General features: G+C 42.0%; 1 protein-coding gene across 1 annotated transcript in view; it reads left to right on the top strand.

Moving 5' to 3' along the window:
- The window catches only part of Afdn (afadin, adherens junction formation factor), a 129464-nt gene extending 118757 nt beyond the window's left edge, over positions 1 to 10707 (top strand). The window contains exons 29-32 of the mRNA XM_028782632.1: positions 2003 to 2137; positions 4838 to 5123; positions 8323 to 8407; positions 9649 to 10707. Coding sequence (XP_028638465.1) covers positions 2003 to 2137; positions 4838 to 5123; positions 8323 to 8407; positions 9649 to 9802 — 660 coding nt within the window. The 3' untranslated portion in view covers positions 9803 to 10707. The remainder of the gene's footprint in view (positions 1 to 2002; positions 2138 to 4837; positions 5124 to 8322; positions 8408 to 9648) is intronic.
- Positions 10708 to 18293: the final 7586 nt, after the last annotated feature.

Below are 18293 nucleotides of genomic sequence, written 5' to 3'. Positions count from 1 at the left end.
CCTGCTGAGTAACAGGAAGAGCTGAGTTCTGAGAAAGGCAACTGTAGCTTTGGTTTTGCCTGTAAGTTGCCTTCTCTGAGCATTTGATGGTTCCTGGGCTATTTGATTTTGTTGCTCTTGTGGGGTTCTGCTTCTTCCGTTTCTTCCTAACTATCATGCTTTCTTTGTTTTGATGTTGGCTCTGGGGTGTGCACAGTGGCCTGCAGCCCCCTCATTGACGTCCTCAGGGAATACCTTTTCTTCTCTGTCCCTTTGTATCTTGGTTCTTTAGTAGCAGTGTCTATGCCTGCTATAAAATCCACCCTAAATCCCAACCTCTGTTTGGACTTGTGCCTACCTTATGTTTAAAAAAAAAAAAAGTTAACTTCCTTTATCTTTTTTGAGAAGACACCTTTCCTGGGATATTTTATTATTTAAACCTCAATAACCCCAACAACACAGGCTAATTTATTCTTTTCTACTGGATATAGTAGAGATTTAAATTTTTTATTTTATATATTTAAATATTTTGCTTGCATATATGTCCATGCCTGGTGCCCTCGGATGCTGGAGACTGAAGTTAAACACAATTTCAAGTTTTGTGGGAATCAAACTTGGACCCTTTAGAAGAGCAGCCAGAGCTCTTGACTGCTGAAAGTCACTCCAGCCCTAAAGCTAGTGTTTTGTTCCATTGAAAATAAGGAATAAAATTTTTAGATTTTTTTTGTGCATATTTTTTTAAACATACACATACAATCTAAATTCAGAAGTGTAAATAGTTTTACTATAAACACTGTGTAGGCAAACTGATGTTCATGGACCTTGAACTGGATCTCACAGGAATCTGTTCAATATAAAGAGTTCCTCCAGTAGCTAGAGGTCAGCAGTATAATTTTGGGATTCAAATTATGGAGAGTTTGAATCAGTCCTCGTGGTCACATATCCCAGCGCTGCTATAGGTTCTTCCCCACAGCACAGATCTGTGCAGCATTTCAGTGTCCCCACTGTTTGTGACAAAACTAGAGACGCAGCTGTAGATCAGGATGGATAGAGGGGAGTCTTTATCCTAACCTAAAACTTGTGATGCTGAGGAATATGGTCAGGAGGCTGAAGGAGCCACAACAAACAAGGAGAAGCATGTCACCTGTATCTGAAGGTGGCTGGTAGTGTTGGACACAGGGAAGGGAAGGTGTTGGATCATATGTTGTTTCAGAAAGGTAGAACTTAATGACCAGAAATAGAGAAGCATCAGCAGATGGATTTGGGACCAGCACATGAGCTTTTAAACTAGCTATCACCTAAAGCAGACCATCCTGTGTAGGGGAGTTATCGGTGGTCCTCATATGTGTGATAGTCAGAAATGAGCCAGAATGAGTCCCAACTCTTACCTGCAAGTCTGAGATCATGTGAGGCTAAGAAGAGACTCCCAGAGTCCAGGCTGACATATGGAGGGAACAGAATTGCTAGAAGGGGAGGAGCCCTAGACTTCTAAACTGCTCCCAAGTAAGGTAGGCTGTCCCTAACAGCTCCCAGCTGAGGCTGGATTCAAGATAGGCTTCCTTGTGCTTAGGTGCAAGTCTCACTCACATCCCGGGAGAAAGAGGAATTTTTTAACACTTGGGATGGTTAATCATATTATGTAGTTTTTAATAGTAGTTGTTGGTGATTTAATGTAGTTGGTGATTTGTAGGAGGTTGCTCACAAATTTATTTTAGAGCAAGAATCATGCTTGATTAATGCATGAATGTATAGAATAACTTATTTGAGTCATGATTAATAGAAGAATAACACTGGGACTTGGACTCAGAGCATTTAGGTAACTTACTTTGAAATGGTAAGAGTGAATTAATAATGAGCTTTACCACCCTCCCACAGTGATTTAGCCTGGTGTTTTCTACTTGACTTTCTGTGTCTGTGTGTGTGTGTGTGTGTGTGTGTCTGTGTCTGCTTGTCTCAGGATGTGCTTTTTGGGTCTGTGCTGGTGGGGCTGACTGGGTGAAAATTAAACTCTGTTTGCTGTTAGATGCAGGATGAGGAGCGCAGGCGCCAGCAACAGTTGGAAGAGATTCGCAAACGAGAAGCAGAAGATCGAGTAAGACAAGAAGAAGATGGACGCCATCAGGAGGAGGAGCGAGTAAAGAGAGATGCTGAAGAAAAGGTTATGGTCCTCTAAAGGCCGCTAGGTTTTACCAAATTAGCCTGAACACAAATGCTTGGCTAGGGCAAAGGGGGCTAGAAATTATGTGTATCTAGGATACACAAGACAGAACAGGGCCGCTTCTTTCAACTTTTGCTATTGGACCAAACCTCTAGCCCCATCTGGCCTGCCTACCTCTCTTCTGGACTGTCTTCAGGCTCCCTTGCCTTCTGAGCTGGTCTCCCTCAAATTCTTGAGCACCATGTCCCTGAGGAAGGGGTATGGGATATGATACTGCTCTGGTCTTCCCAGACAGGGTTCAGGTGGCTTTGATGAAGGTACTAAAGTTATTGTGAGAATTGTGTGAGTTCTGTGAGAGGCAATAGTAACATGGAAGGCAATCAGTTCTCATTAGCCATTCCAAATGGATGATCTACTAAAATCTCTTAATTCTGATTGGTGATAAAGAGTGATGATGGCTTGTAAAAATCACACAAAATTAATAATGCAACCCAGCAAACATTCTGGTTATTTCTATATGTGGATTTTAACTCAGATACTTTCCATAGTTGAATTTTAAAAAGATAGTTGATTTTGACATTCCACAAAGCAGGAACTTAAGGTATAGTTCTAGGATCTCTCTGCATCTGTGTCTGAGGCTGAGGTTCTACTGGGTGACGAGGCTGCTACCCTGAGTCCAGGTCAGCTCTGCCCTACCCCAGGGATTGTATGTTGCTGTGTGGTTTGAGCGATGCTATTTTTCTCAGTTGCTTCCCTTCCATGAAGTCAGAAGTTCTGAGTGTCACTACTGAAGGGGAAAAGTTTAGTTTTTATGAATAGTTTTTTCTTTGATAGTCCCAGTGAACTGTGTAAATAGGAACAGCCCCTCCCCAACAAAAAGTTAAAAGTAATTTCAAGGAAGTTCTTTTTAATGAGAGCAATGATTTGGTCACAAGACAATCTAAGAGTATGATTGATAGACATGATGTGGGTCATTTAAATGAAGGTAGAGTGGATGGTGTGCAGCCACACATACATAGGAAGCAGTGACTCTGTTACAGCAGCAGTTCTGGAGACTTGGAGTCTCTAGGATCAGCTCACCACGAGCCTTTACTGTGTGTAATGTAAGTGGAAAGTGGTGATCTCTGCAGGAATCAGGAAGTACCCAGCACGGGAGCCATGCAGTTTTTAAGTTATGGTGGTCTTGCTTTGTAGTCCGAGAGTCCTCAGGCTGCAGAGAGAGGTGCTTTCCCAGGTCAGGGCTGGCCAGCTACCAGGATGAAACAGCCTGGTCATTGCATCAGAGTTGTATGTCCAGAGAGAAGCAGGCTGTGCTTTCTATGTTGAGAAACTCTCTGTTATTTAATTTTTCCAATATGTGTTCTCATAACTCATAATTATGTCAAATATCCTTGTGTTTTAGTAACTGTTTCTATAATTGGGTAGTCAATGTAAAAAAGAAACTGAGATACTATTTTTACTACAGAATGTCCACAATTAATGGCTTTGATCTGTTATGGAACATGTGCATTCATTTTCTGGATAAAGTCACCATGGTCATTTAACTGTATCTGCTCTTGGTGTAACTGAACAAGGTTTGTTTGGTGTCTCCCTACAGTGTTATCCAAGCATCTGTTCTTCATGTAATTTTAACATTCTTGATAGTGCCAATTAAAAGCCACCGAAGTCATCGTAGTTTAATTACCCAACCTAAGATAGTACTGATTTTGTATAGTCAAGAGGATAAAAATTCTTTCCTTTAGGATTTTACAATATGAAACAAGAAGTAAATTGGAAATTGGGGCCAGGGTAATGATCAGATCTGGCCTTTAGTCTTCCTCTTTCTTTCTCAGAATATGAAGCTGGGAGCATTGTATGTTCACTGTGTGTGCTTGTGTGTAGGTGTAGAGGGACCAGGGAAAGAATGTATCATAGTAGAGACCAAGAACCACGACATCAGCACAGTTCCTGGTGTCAGGTCTCTATGGTTCCATGAATTCAAACCTGGCTGCACTTGAACATTTGCTTAAGTAAAGGCAGATTGTTTTCTTTCCTCTTTCGTCACTTTTCGTATTTACTTCCTTCTTGTGCTCTAAAACTCTTGTCAATCCTTAACAAAACTGTGTTGTTGCCTTTTTAAATGTTAAAGAATTTCAATACTGTCAACTGTAGTTTGCCTGATGAAAATGTACAGTTGTATGTCAGAATATATCTTCTAATACTCTTAATGCTTGGCTCCCATTTTCTGTTCCTGAGAGAGTTTATTAAGATTTGAAACATACATTAACTGTGGAAAGCATACTTGTTAGATTGTGGCTGTGGGAAAATGAGTGATATTTCTTATTGTTAATGGTTTCCTCTTGAAACACAGCAGAAACAGGTAAGTTAATATCCTGTCCAAACAGAGAAGTAGACAAAAATTTCCAGGGAAAAAGGAGGAATAAAAAATGTAGATGATCCTAAATCTAATTGTACAAATGGAAGATTTGACTTATCCCATGCTTCTGATCAGCTCTTGTCAGTGTGGGCCAGTGTGGGTGTTCTTATAAGTCTTGAGACAAGAGGCTCTCAGTTGTGACACTGAAACACGTCCTGTGGACATGTTGGTTTGGTGATGGATAGTGATGATCAGGGTACCTGTCATTCCCTGTGAAGGCACAAAGGGTCCATTGATCCTTCTGAACCTTGACCTTTTGCACTCTTGTCTATTCCTGCCTGCAGAGGCGACAGGAAGAAGGGTATTACAGCCGCCTAGAAGCTGAGAGGCGCAGACAGCACGAAGAGGCAGCACGCAGGTTGCTGGAGCCCGAAGAACCTGGGCTGAGCCGACCTCCACTTCCACGGGACTACGAGCCCCCATCCCTGTCCTCAGCACCCAGTGCCCCTCCTCCCCCACCTCAGCGAAACGCCTCCTACCTCAAAACACAGGTCCTCTCCTCAGACTCGCTGTTCACTGCCAAGTTTGTTGCGTATGATGATGATGAGGAGGAGGACTACGGCCCAGCAGGTCAGGATAAGTACCCCAGCACTAGGAAGTCTCATGGTCACCTTCCTCTTGCTAACCTTAAGCCGCAGCAGCCCCCGTGCCAGCCACGCCCAGCCTCAGATGGCATCTCTCTCTTCAACTCATTCCAGCCACCCTTGGCCAAAGCCAACAGTACTGCTTACAAAGCAGGCCAACCCCAACCCCTGCCAGGCAAACCAAGCCTGTATCGTCCTGGCCACTGGAAAGGTCAAGGTAAAAGGGGAATGCTGAATCAGACCTCTCTGTCCTTGATGATTGAGCCTGGAATCTCTGTACCCCTGCCACTTGGCATGGTACATGGAGACCATGCCTGCCATGGCTCTGGGTTTTATCTGATCACTCTCAGCATGTGATCTCCCTCTGCCTCTGATGGTGATGTGTGTGCTAATCCTCTCTAAATTTAGCCTTTCGTCTCCAATTTCTTTTCTATTTGAAGGTATTCCATCTTGTTAATCCACTGACAACAGTCAGTCCTCCACTATCACCAAATTATTTGAAGTACTGTTGGTCTTGGCTTTTTTTCTGTACCTATAAAAGTAATTCTTACTTTTGGTCAAACAAGTGCCTTCTCAAACATGATTCCAGCTGCATTTTAAATTTACATCATTTAATGTGAATAGTACATGTGGTTCTGTTCCTGAGGCCTATGCAGTGACTCAAAATCCTTGTATAAGCTTGGTGGGATATTCGATCATGTAGTGAAGTAGCTAACAAACAGTAAGTCTTCACTACCTAACGCAGGCAAGCCCTCTTCACGGATCCTCATCTTCATGCTCTTCCTCTTTCCCTCTCACTTCCCCCATTCAGTTTCACTGTCCTGCTCTCTTGCACCTCGTACACTAGTATCCAGACCTGCATAGGCTTGCAGTTTCTCGTAATTAAACCCTCCTGACTGACTGCTGAGAGCAGGGCTTCCCCTGTTAATGACAGAGCCCAGGAGATGCCCACAGAAATGTAGTAAGCAGAAGATGTAGCTCAGTTAAATTTAGATTGAGAGTTCAAACTATCTTGGCCTTAAATGAAATAGAATTCTGACATTGAGCATCCAGTAGTCTAATTTTAGTGAGTAGACTTCTGTGAGATTTTTACATGAGCGTGAACTTGGCAGTTCTGAGAGGCTGACTCAGCAAGGTTTGTTTCCTCCACACAACAGAGGACTTCTGCTAGAATAATGACATTTTCCCCCACCTGTATCAGAATCTTTTAATCTATTTTGGAGAATAGGTATGCAATATTATTCAATCATTCCAAAAGCCCAAATCTAGTCTTTTTATAAACTTTCTGTTATCAATGTTGAGAATTTGGTGCTCTTTCAAGGCATTTATGGAATAGCAATAGATTTTGAAGCAAATTTCTGTTGACTGTATATCAGATTTCATAGTTGTATTATATATATTTTATAACTGTCAGGACAAACTCTATAGTCTCATTACAGTTAGGGACCACACCTGTGGAGGTCAGCCCCCAGTCATACCACCAATCTTAACTGCACGTCACACCTAAAGCTCCACTGTGGAGCCACCTGCTCACATGCAGCAGCTCTGTGTCTTGTTCATCTCTTTCCTGTGCTGTGTCTGGCTTTTCTCTAATGAAGCATACTCCTGCAGTTGGGACTTGGACTCTTCCAGAGATTCACATGAGACAGCGCTTATGCAGTTGGAATGATGGAGACTGAATTTTGGTGATAGGATGTCTTTAAATGATGTGTTTGTTTCACTAAAACTTTTTCTAAGTTTGTCTTAAATGGAAATATATATATATGAATGAGATACATAGTCAGCTCCAAGTTCTAATGTTATAACAAACAAAATACCCTGAAAGATTTGCCCATGGAAGAAATCAGTGTCACTCTGAGCAAAGCACAAAAGTACAAACCACTGTTCTTAATTTCAGTCAAATGAATGTAAGGTTGGGAATTGAGACCAACTATGCAAATACCATGTTAGAGCCCACTGTACATTTTCAGGAGATAGATGAGAGTCTTTGCTGGAGCTGACATCCTCTGAGATTGCAATTTGTAGGCTACTAGGCTCTGTCCAAATACATCCAACAAATCCAAACCATAGGCTCTTTTTATGGAAGAAAATTTGTTCTCCTTTCTCTTGTCTAAAAAGGAGTTTTGTAATCTGAAAACATGGTGATAATTTTGTGGCCTATTGAATCCAATCTTGTCCTTGTTTGCCAAATATTCTGAGTCTTTCGTATTCTATACATTATAATCTTGTTTTTCAGATATAAATATGATTTCATGAGTTTTTATATGCATGTATATCTGAGTCACGAGGAACTTGGGATAGATGTAAGCTGGTTACCTAGCCCTGGGCTTCTGCAAGTGCAATAACTACTCTTAACTGCTGAGCCCCTTACTATATTTTGTGATGTTACAACAGATACAGTAATAGGACAGAGGTATTCTGTATTAGAGCTTTACTGTAGACTTGGATATATGGTAAAGCTTTATTTGCATCATCTCTTAATGCCTCCTGAAGTTTTGGCAAATGTGAGCGTCAAGCTCTGCTGCGGTTTCTTGATTAAGACAGATGTGCTTGCCCAGGGCCAACTTAACTCAGCCTCCACTTGTTGTTTTTTTAAGGAATTTTTTTATCAGCAGCTCTAATACAGAATGTTAGGAATTTTATTTGAGCTTAGTTTTGATAGCCCATTTGTTTAAAAGGCTTTATTTTACTTTTAATAATTTACATCTATCTTGAAAAAGAAATCTAGAGGTTATCCTCTACAAAAGAGCTCTAATTATAGATGTAGGTTTGCCTCTTAAACTTTGGGGTTACATTGTGACGAGTATGTCTAAACATTTTTGCTTAACTCTCCCATTTAAGTAAGTCTTCTGTGGGTTTGTCTTTTGTATTTATGGTTATCGTGCCTTGTTTTTTAGTTGGAAGGTCCTAATGTTTTTATTTTGATTTTATTGGTTTTTAAAGTTAGATACATTATAGCCTTTCTATTCTAAGTTATTGAACATAGTGACTGGATTACTTAGGCCACAAAGAGTAGTGAATTTTATATTAATGAAACTTTGAGCATATAAAGAGCCTTTGATTTCTTGGGTTTTTTTCTTCAATAATTAAGGGAATCTTGTTTTTCTGCAGACACTCTAACATGACTAAAGTTAAGAGATAATTAAATAGTTTAACTTGGACTTTTTTTTTCCCCTATGGAAAAGGACCAAACTCTTATTCTGGATCTGCTAACACAGCTGCTGGAGCCTTTGATGCTCCTCGGGACACAAGAGAGAAACACACTAGAAGGTACTAGGGCTGGGCTGAGCTGGGTCTAACCTGTGGTGGTTTGTTCTCATTTTCATATCATTGCTGAATTGTGTCAGACTTTATCAGGATTTGGGTGTTTGTTATTATACAAAATCACGTGAGAATATACTGTCTGTCTGCATCTCTGTCTGTCTGTCCCTGCCTCTTTCTCTTCCTCCCATTGTCTGTAGGTCTAGAACTTACTATGTAGCTGGGCTGGCCTTACGCTGTTGGTGAGCAGCATTCTTGGGTGTCCCTAGTACTTTGATGTCAGGTGTGAATCATACCTGTACATGTAGGCTGTTTTCAAGTTGATGTTGCTAATTTGGCTCTGTTTGAGGTGTTCGTACTGGACCTGCTGAAGACTAAACTACTAGAGGCATGACAGCCAGGCCTGCCAGTTCAGACTTCTTGTTAGCACAGACTGGTCCCCTCTGTGGTTTAGCTAGACATTTGATCATCTTAGATGTCCTCTGATCTTGTAACATTGAATTCCATTAGTCAATGCTGGTCTGACTCTTAATATTGACTCTCTTAGATTGGGAAAGATTTGTGGAAGTGCTGTATTTTTAAACTACTCCCATAATTAAACTTGCTTAGCTGCCAAGCATTGCTTGCTTACTGAAATTGAACTCACTGGCTTTGTCATTTTCTTTTCCCGTTGTTAGTGTGGGCGGGTGTTACCAGATACACAAACACTTCTGTGTATGTTCATGCATGTGGAGGCCTGAGATTGACAGAAATTATCCTCAAATTACTCAACTCATTGAAAGAGGGTCTCTCGATGGCTATGCAGGCTGCCACGTCTTCCTAGTGTTTATGAGATCTCTGGTTAACCACTGAGCCATCTCTAGTCCCCTTACTCATTTTTGGAAGTCACTGTCAAGAGAATATTTTGCCCCTTTTCTACATGGAATTGTTTGTTGGTTTATTACTCTTTTGATTTTTTTTTTTAAGTTTTAATAAGAAGTTTTTGCTCCAGGTTGGTTATAGCCCTGCGCCAATGTCCCCACCCTTTACTTTGAACTTACATTTAGTTGTATGAGCACAGACTGGCCTTTTAAAGTTCTGTTCAGACCATAGTGTAGGTGTAGTTTGTCTCAACAACAATACATAAAATTACTGCAGTAATGTTCAACAATGAACAAGTCTCACTGAAACGTTACACTCCTTATGAAAGTTTACTTAGGCTAGTTACTTGCATTTAGATGGATAATCTTTTGTGTTTTCCTCTTGTCCAGCCAAGATGCAGACTTACCTGGCAGTTCTGGAGCCCCTGAAAACCTGACATTTAAGGAGCGTCAGCGCCTCTTTTCACAAGGGCAAGATGTGTCTGACAAAGTGAAAGCTTCTCGTAAATTAACAGAGCTTGAGAATGAACTGAACACCAAGTGAGAAGAGAGAGGACACCTGTACTCAAGCAGGTCTGCCCTTGGCAGGGGATTTGTGTGATAGAGCCTGAAGAGGAAGGAACAATTCCACTTCTAAGTGATGTTTAATTTCTGTTTCTGAAATGGTTGCAATTTGGAGATGTTCCAATTCCAAGAAACTTTGTTTTACTTTACCAAGAAAAATCCTGCCTAGTTCTTAGTGATCTGACTCACGGGAAGTTACCTTTTATTGTTAGCTTTTGTGGGGAGGTTGGACTCACAGGGCAGAATGAGGGGCTGTAAAGATACGGGGTGTTTCCTCCACCCTATCTATCTTCTCCCATTGTCATTCCAAGGGCAGTAGGCCAAGAAATTATCTTTCTGTTCTTGCTCTAAACTCCATTTGGCTACCAGACAGTGACAGCTGAGCAGTTCAGAGCACTTCTGTGTCATTGTGGACCCTGTCTGCAGGAGACAGGCCTCTCAGCCCAGGGCAAATGCTGCCTTTACCTTCTATAATTTGCATGAGGCGGCTAGATGGAGTTTCTTATGTAAGGTGCACAACACATCATTCTTGACCAATGTGAGCCTCCTGATCAATTTAAATGTTTGAGATTGAATATCTAATTGATAATACAATTTTGAAAAATCACAAGAAATTTTGAGAATTTAATCCTAAGGATTTTATTTTAATAAATACCAAATCATCATTAAACTAATCACTGTTGGAAATTAAAGATAACAGTTATGTTAGAAAGTTACCTAATATTTCAGAGGTTTCAAAGGATCTTGATCTCTCTAATTACATAGCATTCATGTAGGTAGGAGCAAAGACATCTGAGAAGAGTGGGAGCTCATGGGTGGCAGGCAAACTTAGCTGTCTCAGGAATTGTAAACTTAGTAAAGAGATTTAGATGCACTGTCAGGAAAGTGTGTTGCTGTGCCTCCTGTGACATACATGCTATAAGAACACTTGTAGCAGTTGAGTCTGCATCTCTTTCTCAGCATAATAGAGTTATTTAATTTTAATTCCTGAATTTTGCACTGTCATTCCTCAGCTGAGTTGTAGGAGACAGACCTCAGTTTGCTTATTTTGTGTGAAAGCTGACTTTATGATTTGAAGCACACTTTCTATTTGAGAACCCTATTATGTGGATCCAGATGATCTTTCTGTATCATACTATTCTCTTACAAATCTGTGCATCAGGAAAATATGCACACTTTCAAATAGAACAGAGGTATTTGCAACCCGAAAAACCACTTTTCATAAGAGCTGTATGATAAATTGTTGAAATACAAGTGTAAATATTTTTTTATGTTTATCTAGTTTCTTATTTGAAAGTGTGTCTTTGCTGTTTCCATTGTAAGAGAATAGGATGACCCTGAGAGTCGATGAAGGATTTGCACACTTGCCTTGCCTAGGAAGTGCAATCTCCTTGTGTCTGGAGCACACTGGCAGCCTTTGGGTGCCATAATCATACCTCCCAAAGAAGAGCAGGTCCCTGCTGTCACTAGTACATGGAAAGACAGATGCACAGAAGAACCAGCAAGCATCTGAAAACTCTGCATGTGTGTTTGTGAGACCCATAGTGAAGTAGACTTGGCCATCCCTGGACAGTGAGCTCAGATGTGAATACATGTTGTAAGAGACACTGAATAGTGTGTATGACTGTGGGAAACACCCAAACTGCTGTTGATTCCCAATTCTACTGTATTTCAGTTGCAGCCTATTTTTAATAAACTTTGTATCTATTTAAGTGTATTTGCTATTGTTTTCAAAGTGCTGACAAAGTTTATATTTGTAATGCCAGCATTCCACTTCCCCAGGTCCATCTGTCACTCCTTCATTAAACTGCTGAGTCATTCCTTCCTTTGTCCCTTGGTTGTCTTTCTGTCTGTGGGAAAGTGCTCTTTGATGATGTAAGCATCTGAAGACTAGGGTGGCATTTTCACAAGTGTCCCTTGTGAGAATTGGGTCACCTCTGTCTTCAAGTCTGCCCCTTATGCATTCAGTATCCCAAATGACCACTGGGACCATGTCGCCTTTCACTGCTCCATCCTAGTCCCTGGACTCGCTGAATATACCCACCGACATGCACATTGCCTAAAATGTCTCCTGGTCATACACATCGTAAGTGTAAGAACCCACTCAAGATTGCTGGAATGAGGGTATGGTTTGTTGTGGTGTCACAAGGTACACTGACCTGTTCCAGCAGGCTGGAAGGGAGAGTGAGATGGGGTGTCCCCTCATCCTCATGCCTACTCTGCTTTAGCAGGGAGAAAAGCGGTGTCTAAATCTCTGGGCTTGGGTGAAATGGAATAAGGCGTCGGGGGGTTGCTAGTCAAAGGATATGCAGTTTCAGATGAACAGGGACTCACTTTGAGTACTGTTACATGGTAAAGAATGACACTAAGCAGTGTCCTGTAAAAATGCGAAGGAACTTTAAGGAAGGGAAGGCATATCTGAGGTTAAAGGAACTTGTGGGGAACATTATTGAAAGAACCAGAATTTATATATTGGAATTACAGTGTTTGTGTTCGTTGTGTTAGAATCGCAGCTCGGCATCTGGACAGACCACACCAGGCCAATACAGTTCTACATGGGAGGTTTATTGTGGGGAAGAGTGCAAAGGTGGCGGCAGAGGAAAGGGAGAAAGAAAGGGCAGAGGTCAGGGGGGTCTGCCTTTTATTTCGATTGTGACTTAACTGGTTGCAGGTTAAGGTGGGAGGTGAGCCAAGTGGGTTCTGGGAACGTATGGTGATTACCATGGCAACATGTGCGTCGGGGGAGGTCCCTGTCGCCTGTGAGTGGCGTCACTGGATTCGGAGATGATCTGCCAAGCCTGATAACTCCCTTTTTCTTACTATAAAGAGGAGAAAAAAAAGGGGAGGGGGAAGGCAACTGAAAAGGGAATAGGGGTGTCGTGTATCTTAAACTGCTCCCTGCTGTGTAGGGGCATTGTCAATTTTGCATTGTAGCTGACTTTCACTATCAGGGTCCACTTGGTAAACGTTTGCATCAGACTCCTCTGTGGACAGGGGCTGGTAACCCTGTAACAGGAACTGATTAGCAGTTTGGTTAGAAATTTTTTGTATTTGTCATTGAAGAAATGTAGAAACAAGATTAATGAGGCAGGGAGCGAATAATAACACCAAGATGATGACTAGGGAAGGTGTTACGAAAGGGAGTGTCCACTTCCATATACGGTTTTGAAAAATCCCAGAACTGGGGGCCTCACATTCCCTGAAATTCTGTATGTCTGACTGTAGCTCCTGGATGTTATTTCTCTCTCAGATTGGTTGACATAGAAACAACATTCTTCTTGGAGTCACGGGCAAAGACCACCTTCTTTAGCTGTCAGGACATTAGTCCCAGTCGGTCCTGACACACCACTAGATCTACTTGAAGGTGGAACCACGTGATAAATAGAAGAGCCCCTAAGCAATCTGGTAAGATTTCTACACTAAAATGTGAGTTATACAAGGTCGATGAATACCAGCTCTGTCAACAGAAATAAAGCGTTTCTGTATCCTAGCAAAAAAGAAAAGTAAAGCTAGGAGAAAATCCCATGTAGACCACCATCTTTAAAACAAAATAAAAAATATTTCGAAGTAAATTTGACCAAACTCATATTAAACTTACAACTACAGCTACTATTACTGTTTGAAATCTAGGAATTAAGTAAATTTCAAAATATTATAAAGATTTTCATATTGAGCTAAATACAATTCACACTATACAACTCCTAGGTATTGGGTTTCCGTTACCAATCAGAGTTTAGAAGTACAGAAAATGCTGTCCCCAGGTGATCACAGATTGTCTGTGAGAAGATTTGGAGAATTAATTCCCTGCCAGGAGGGATTTCCTCCCTATCTGGAGACAGAATTCCCTTCAATAGGGTCTAAATCTCCTTCAGAAATGACCCATAAAAGGAAGGACTGAATCTTCTGCAGGTGACAATGACGGGATCCCTAGAAGGAGGGACTTAATTCCTTTGAAGAGACTGAAGCACCAGTGGGATATTGAATCTTTAGTCTGAGAGTCTATTTTCAGCATGATGTTCTGAGTTCCCCGAATCCACAGCTGGAACACTGAGCACCAGGAGGAACACTGCACCTGGCCCAGCTGTCTATGGGAGTTAAATATGCGTTTCACTCCTTTGGCTTATAAAATCCCACCCTGCTCTAGCTTCCAGCATCCAACCTCTATTCCCCACCATCTCATCTTCACATAAAATACTTTTCTGTCCTTGACTTTCCAAGACTACCAATGTCTTCTGAGTGTCTGCCTGTGTGCACACGCACGGGGACCTGAACACATGCATGCACACACATACACACACACACACACACGGGACTTTGTAGGTCTGGTTTTGTTTTTTAAAGCTGGACTGTTTCTATGGCTTTCTCTATAAACTCTGCTTCCCAGCTAGGCCCCTCTGATATCTTACTGACCAAAGGACAAAGAGTCTGGGGTCTAAGACTTGTATCCCTGGTAGTCCTTGGGGCTAGTGCTAGCAGGGGCTCAGAGCCATAGAGTGTGGATGGGTAGCAGGCCAGGCCTTGCTGAGGCCAGCTTGTCTTGTCTCTGCAGTATGCGAAGGAGTTTGAGCAGCCTGACAGTTGACCTACTTCTACCGTTTCTTGTGCTCTGTTCAATCACAGTATTTCAGTATGGGCAGGTAAGTGCTGCGTTGACGGATTTTCCTTTTCAATCCTTGGTTGTAGGTTAAAGAAGAGAGGATAGTTAAACTGGAAACAGAAACTGCTATTCTGCACCTGAGATTGGCAGAGGTAATGTTTTGCTCTGTCCTGTACACTGACTAATGAGCCACTTGTGAGTGGTTGCTACTGCAGTTGCAACAGATGTAAGGAACAGCAGCTTTCCTTTGGTCGTTTGTCCCATCCAGTGTGGTAGACACTTAGTGTGTCATCCTGTACTGGAACAGAGATGGATCCTAAATTATTTATCTTTGTGCTCACATGTATTTAAGGAATAATTCCTTAATGATAACACCCAACAGCTATTTATTGACAGCTATGTTGTACAATTTATGCCTCATGAATTCATCCATATTAAGTTTAATAAATCTATAGATATACAACTTGTACATCTCATGTTGCTATAACAGAAAACCTGAGACTATAATTTACAAAGAACTTTTTTTTTTTAATCAGTTTGAGAGTCCAAGATCAAGGCACTGCAGGTTTGATATCTATGGCTGGCTCATTTCTCTAATTGGTCCTGGCTGGACATCCTCATGGTGGGAGTGGATGAGCAAATAAGCTCTCTAGTTTTGTCTTCTCATGAGCATAGAATCCTGAGTTGCTGTATCATCTCTCAAAGGCTTGTCTTAATGCTGCCAAAGTGGACATTTTTGGGATCAGTCTTAGAGGGGCACTGTACTCTGTAGTAACCCTAACCGATGGCAGAAGCTTATTCCCAATGCCCCCTTATTCAGTTTTCCCTTTGACCCTTTTTACTTCTGAGCAGTTGCTCACTAAGCTGGCAGACAGTCTGAGCCAGCCACAGCCCTTCTACATGGTTACCTCTGTATCAAGTTGATCCACCTATAACAGGTTGCTGAGCATCCTCGGTGCCTTCCACCGTTTATGAAGGATCTTATCTACTCTCAGGATCAAGCAAGGACTAAAACAGAAACTGGCAGTCTGTGTGGAGCAGAGTCCTCATGTAGGAGCTCAGATGCTGTCTGCCTTGCAGGAGCACATGAAAGACCAGGACCGTGCTTCCTGCTCTGTCCTAAAAAAATTGAGCACATCTGCTTGAGAACTGAGCACTGATCCACTATTGCATATGGTTGTGACCTCTTCACCTGGACATTAGACCACAGTTTTTGGCCGTGGTGGACACAGTGTGGTTCACTGCAAGATATGTGACTAGTATTTCTGGGAGATTGGGCCTGCCAGCATCCACTGTTCGTAAATTCAGAGTAAGGGTAGACCCCTCAAATACACAGGGAAGCAGCAAAACAAGGCAGAACCCACAGTTGCCACCTTGTTAATATGGAGCCTTTCCACTGACTCCTGCAGAAAGAAACCAGTGCAAAACACAGGCCACCCCTGCAGACATCTCTGAAGTTCTGTCAAGGCTGTGTCTTGTCCTGGAGCCTGGATGTCTTCTCCGTGCTCCTTAAGTCCCAGATGTTCCCCATAGCACTCCACAAGTAGTCACCTCCCACATGCTTCACACAAATCCAGAAAGACTTTTTCATAATGTGTGTCTGTTGAAAATCTTTGCTGTTGAAGGCCCTTCCCAGGCTTGTCACTGCCCTTAAGAGAATCCCCAGGCCTCTGACCTTGTGCAGGTTTTGTACCCCATTTCTTGTCATTTCTCTTCTGAGGTCTGTCACTCAGCCTTGGTCCTTCTACCTGACCAGTGTCTTCAAGGGCTAACCTCAAGACTCCTAACATGAAGTGTCCACACTCCTAGGATTCCTTACCTGTCTCTCCCCACTATGGTTTGGGCTCCATCAGTATCTCATCTCTCCCCACTATAGTTTGGGCTTCATCAGTATCTCTCCCTGCGTAGTATGTATCATGGACAATCGGTAACTTTCTTTTTCTTGGAGGGTTTTCAAGGTTTTAAATCTTTGTGTTTCCTTTCTTTCTATATAGTACCAGGGAAGGATTAACAGAAGCGGCTGTGAGTCCTGGCACTGTGCTCTGCTCCGGATGCAGTGTCAGCAAGCAAGCATTCATGAAGCACTCCAGCCTGGCTACAGCTAGCACAGAAGTGACCTCTTCAGCACTACCCAAATCACTGTTCATGCCCAGGATGTTGAGTGGCACAAGGCTTAGGAGAGTCATGATCTGTTAGAAGGGGCTTGTCTCAGGGTACTGAGAGGTTTATTCCAATGCTCACTAAATAAAAGAAAGTCCCAAAGCATATATTGACATCTGAGCAAAACTGAGCCACAGGTAGTTTTAGCCAGTAGACAAATGGCTTGAGATCGCAGCAATGGAAACTCAGTCTCCTAAGTCACTGCTGTCTTCATTTCTATGTATGAGGTGTTTTGCCTGCAAGTATGTCTGCACCACATGCATGCCGTCACCCTCGAGTCAGAGACTGCATCCTACCTCCTGGGACTGGAGTTACAGACAGTTATGTACTGCCACATGAATGCTGGGAATTGAACCCAGGCTCCCCTGAACTGTCAAGGCATCTCTCCAGCCCCCACAACTGTTATTTTAAAGTTTAAAGGTAGAATGTATTCATAAATGTCAGATGTGATATATAGACATTCTATGCCCCAGCATCATATTCAAGCAATCCTTAGGGTGTCTGTGGCTTCTAAAGGGAAAGACCAGGAAAAAAGCTATTTTACTTAGTGAATTTGGCAAGACTCCAACATGAGATTGTGGTGGGTATTTTTATACCATTAATTAAAAACATTGTTCTACCTTGTGTTGAAAACAATGTGGCCAGGATGGGAAACAGGGAAAAAAAACTGATTATAACAGTGTAAGCAACATCTGCAAACAGGATTAACCTGCCATGTTCAGATGCAAAGCCTTAAACGCTGTCCACTCAGAATAGACTTATGTAGAACTCGTTTTAAATTCTCTTTTAACTTAGTGGAAGATGAGCCTGTCTTTGAATAAGCTACATAACCGTCTATGTTCTATATAAGAGAAGTTTGATTCAGCTCAGCTTTGCCATTTTATTAACATGTTTCCCAAGCGTGGAAAGATAGCCATTATTCATAACTAAAGAGACAAAAACCATATGTTTAAGCTCAACTAATGTGTTATGATGTGTTAATGATAGTAAATATTAAAACAGGCCACACCCTTTCAACTGTTTATTATCAGGTCATCAAGCTGAAAGTCCCAGGATAATTCCTGGGGTTGGACAGGGAGCATGTGTGACGCACAGGAAATCGGCTGTATTGTTCCCAAGGTTCCTCAACACTCTGATGCCTACTGTTTCTGGAACTGTGTCGCATACATAGATATGGCAGTTGCTTCTTACTGGCATGAGCTCATGGTAATGAAGGCTCCAGAAGTTGGTCTGGACAACGCATCAGAGTTTTGTTCCTGCTTAACACAGCCCTGGTGCACCACTGACATCACCAGGATGTTAAATGGGTCAGAAGGCTGTCCATGTTGACAGTGAGCTGTACTACAGAAACTGGTTGCAAAACTTGGTATTCTGTTTCCTAAGAATCTTAATAATATGGAATATATGAAATCATGAGCTGTTCTCAAATCACTAACTCCAGAACTATTGAGTTAGAATTTCTGAAGGGAACCTTCAAATTGGATGTACAGTTGGACTGTAGCAGCGGATAGTGGCATGATCAGTTGTGTTAACTGTCTTCACTATGCAGAAACTCCAACAGGATGTCTAGGAGTTTCTAAATTCTTTTCTGGTGCTCTTATGGAGCTGTCAGGGTGAGTACTAGAACTGCCTTTCTGATGTAATGGCTGTTGGGTAGAGAGCACAGCTGAGCAGCGAGGCTCTGCAAGGTGAGAACATATATTTGTGTGCACTT

The sequence above is a fragment of the Grammomys surdaster genome, unplaced genomic scaffold (assembly GCF_004785775.1).
Source record: "Grammomys surdaster isolate TR1022 unplaced genomic scaffold, NIH_TR_1.0 810, whole genome shotgun sequence".
NCBI lineage: Eukaryota > Metazoa > Chordata > Mammalia > Rodentia > Muridae > Grammomys > Grammomys surdaster.
Note: the sequence above shows the minus strand (reverse complement) of the source record. Positions and strands in the feature narration are given on the sequence as shown.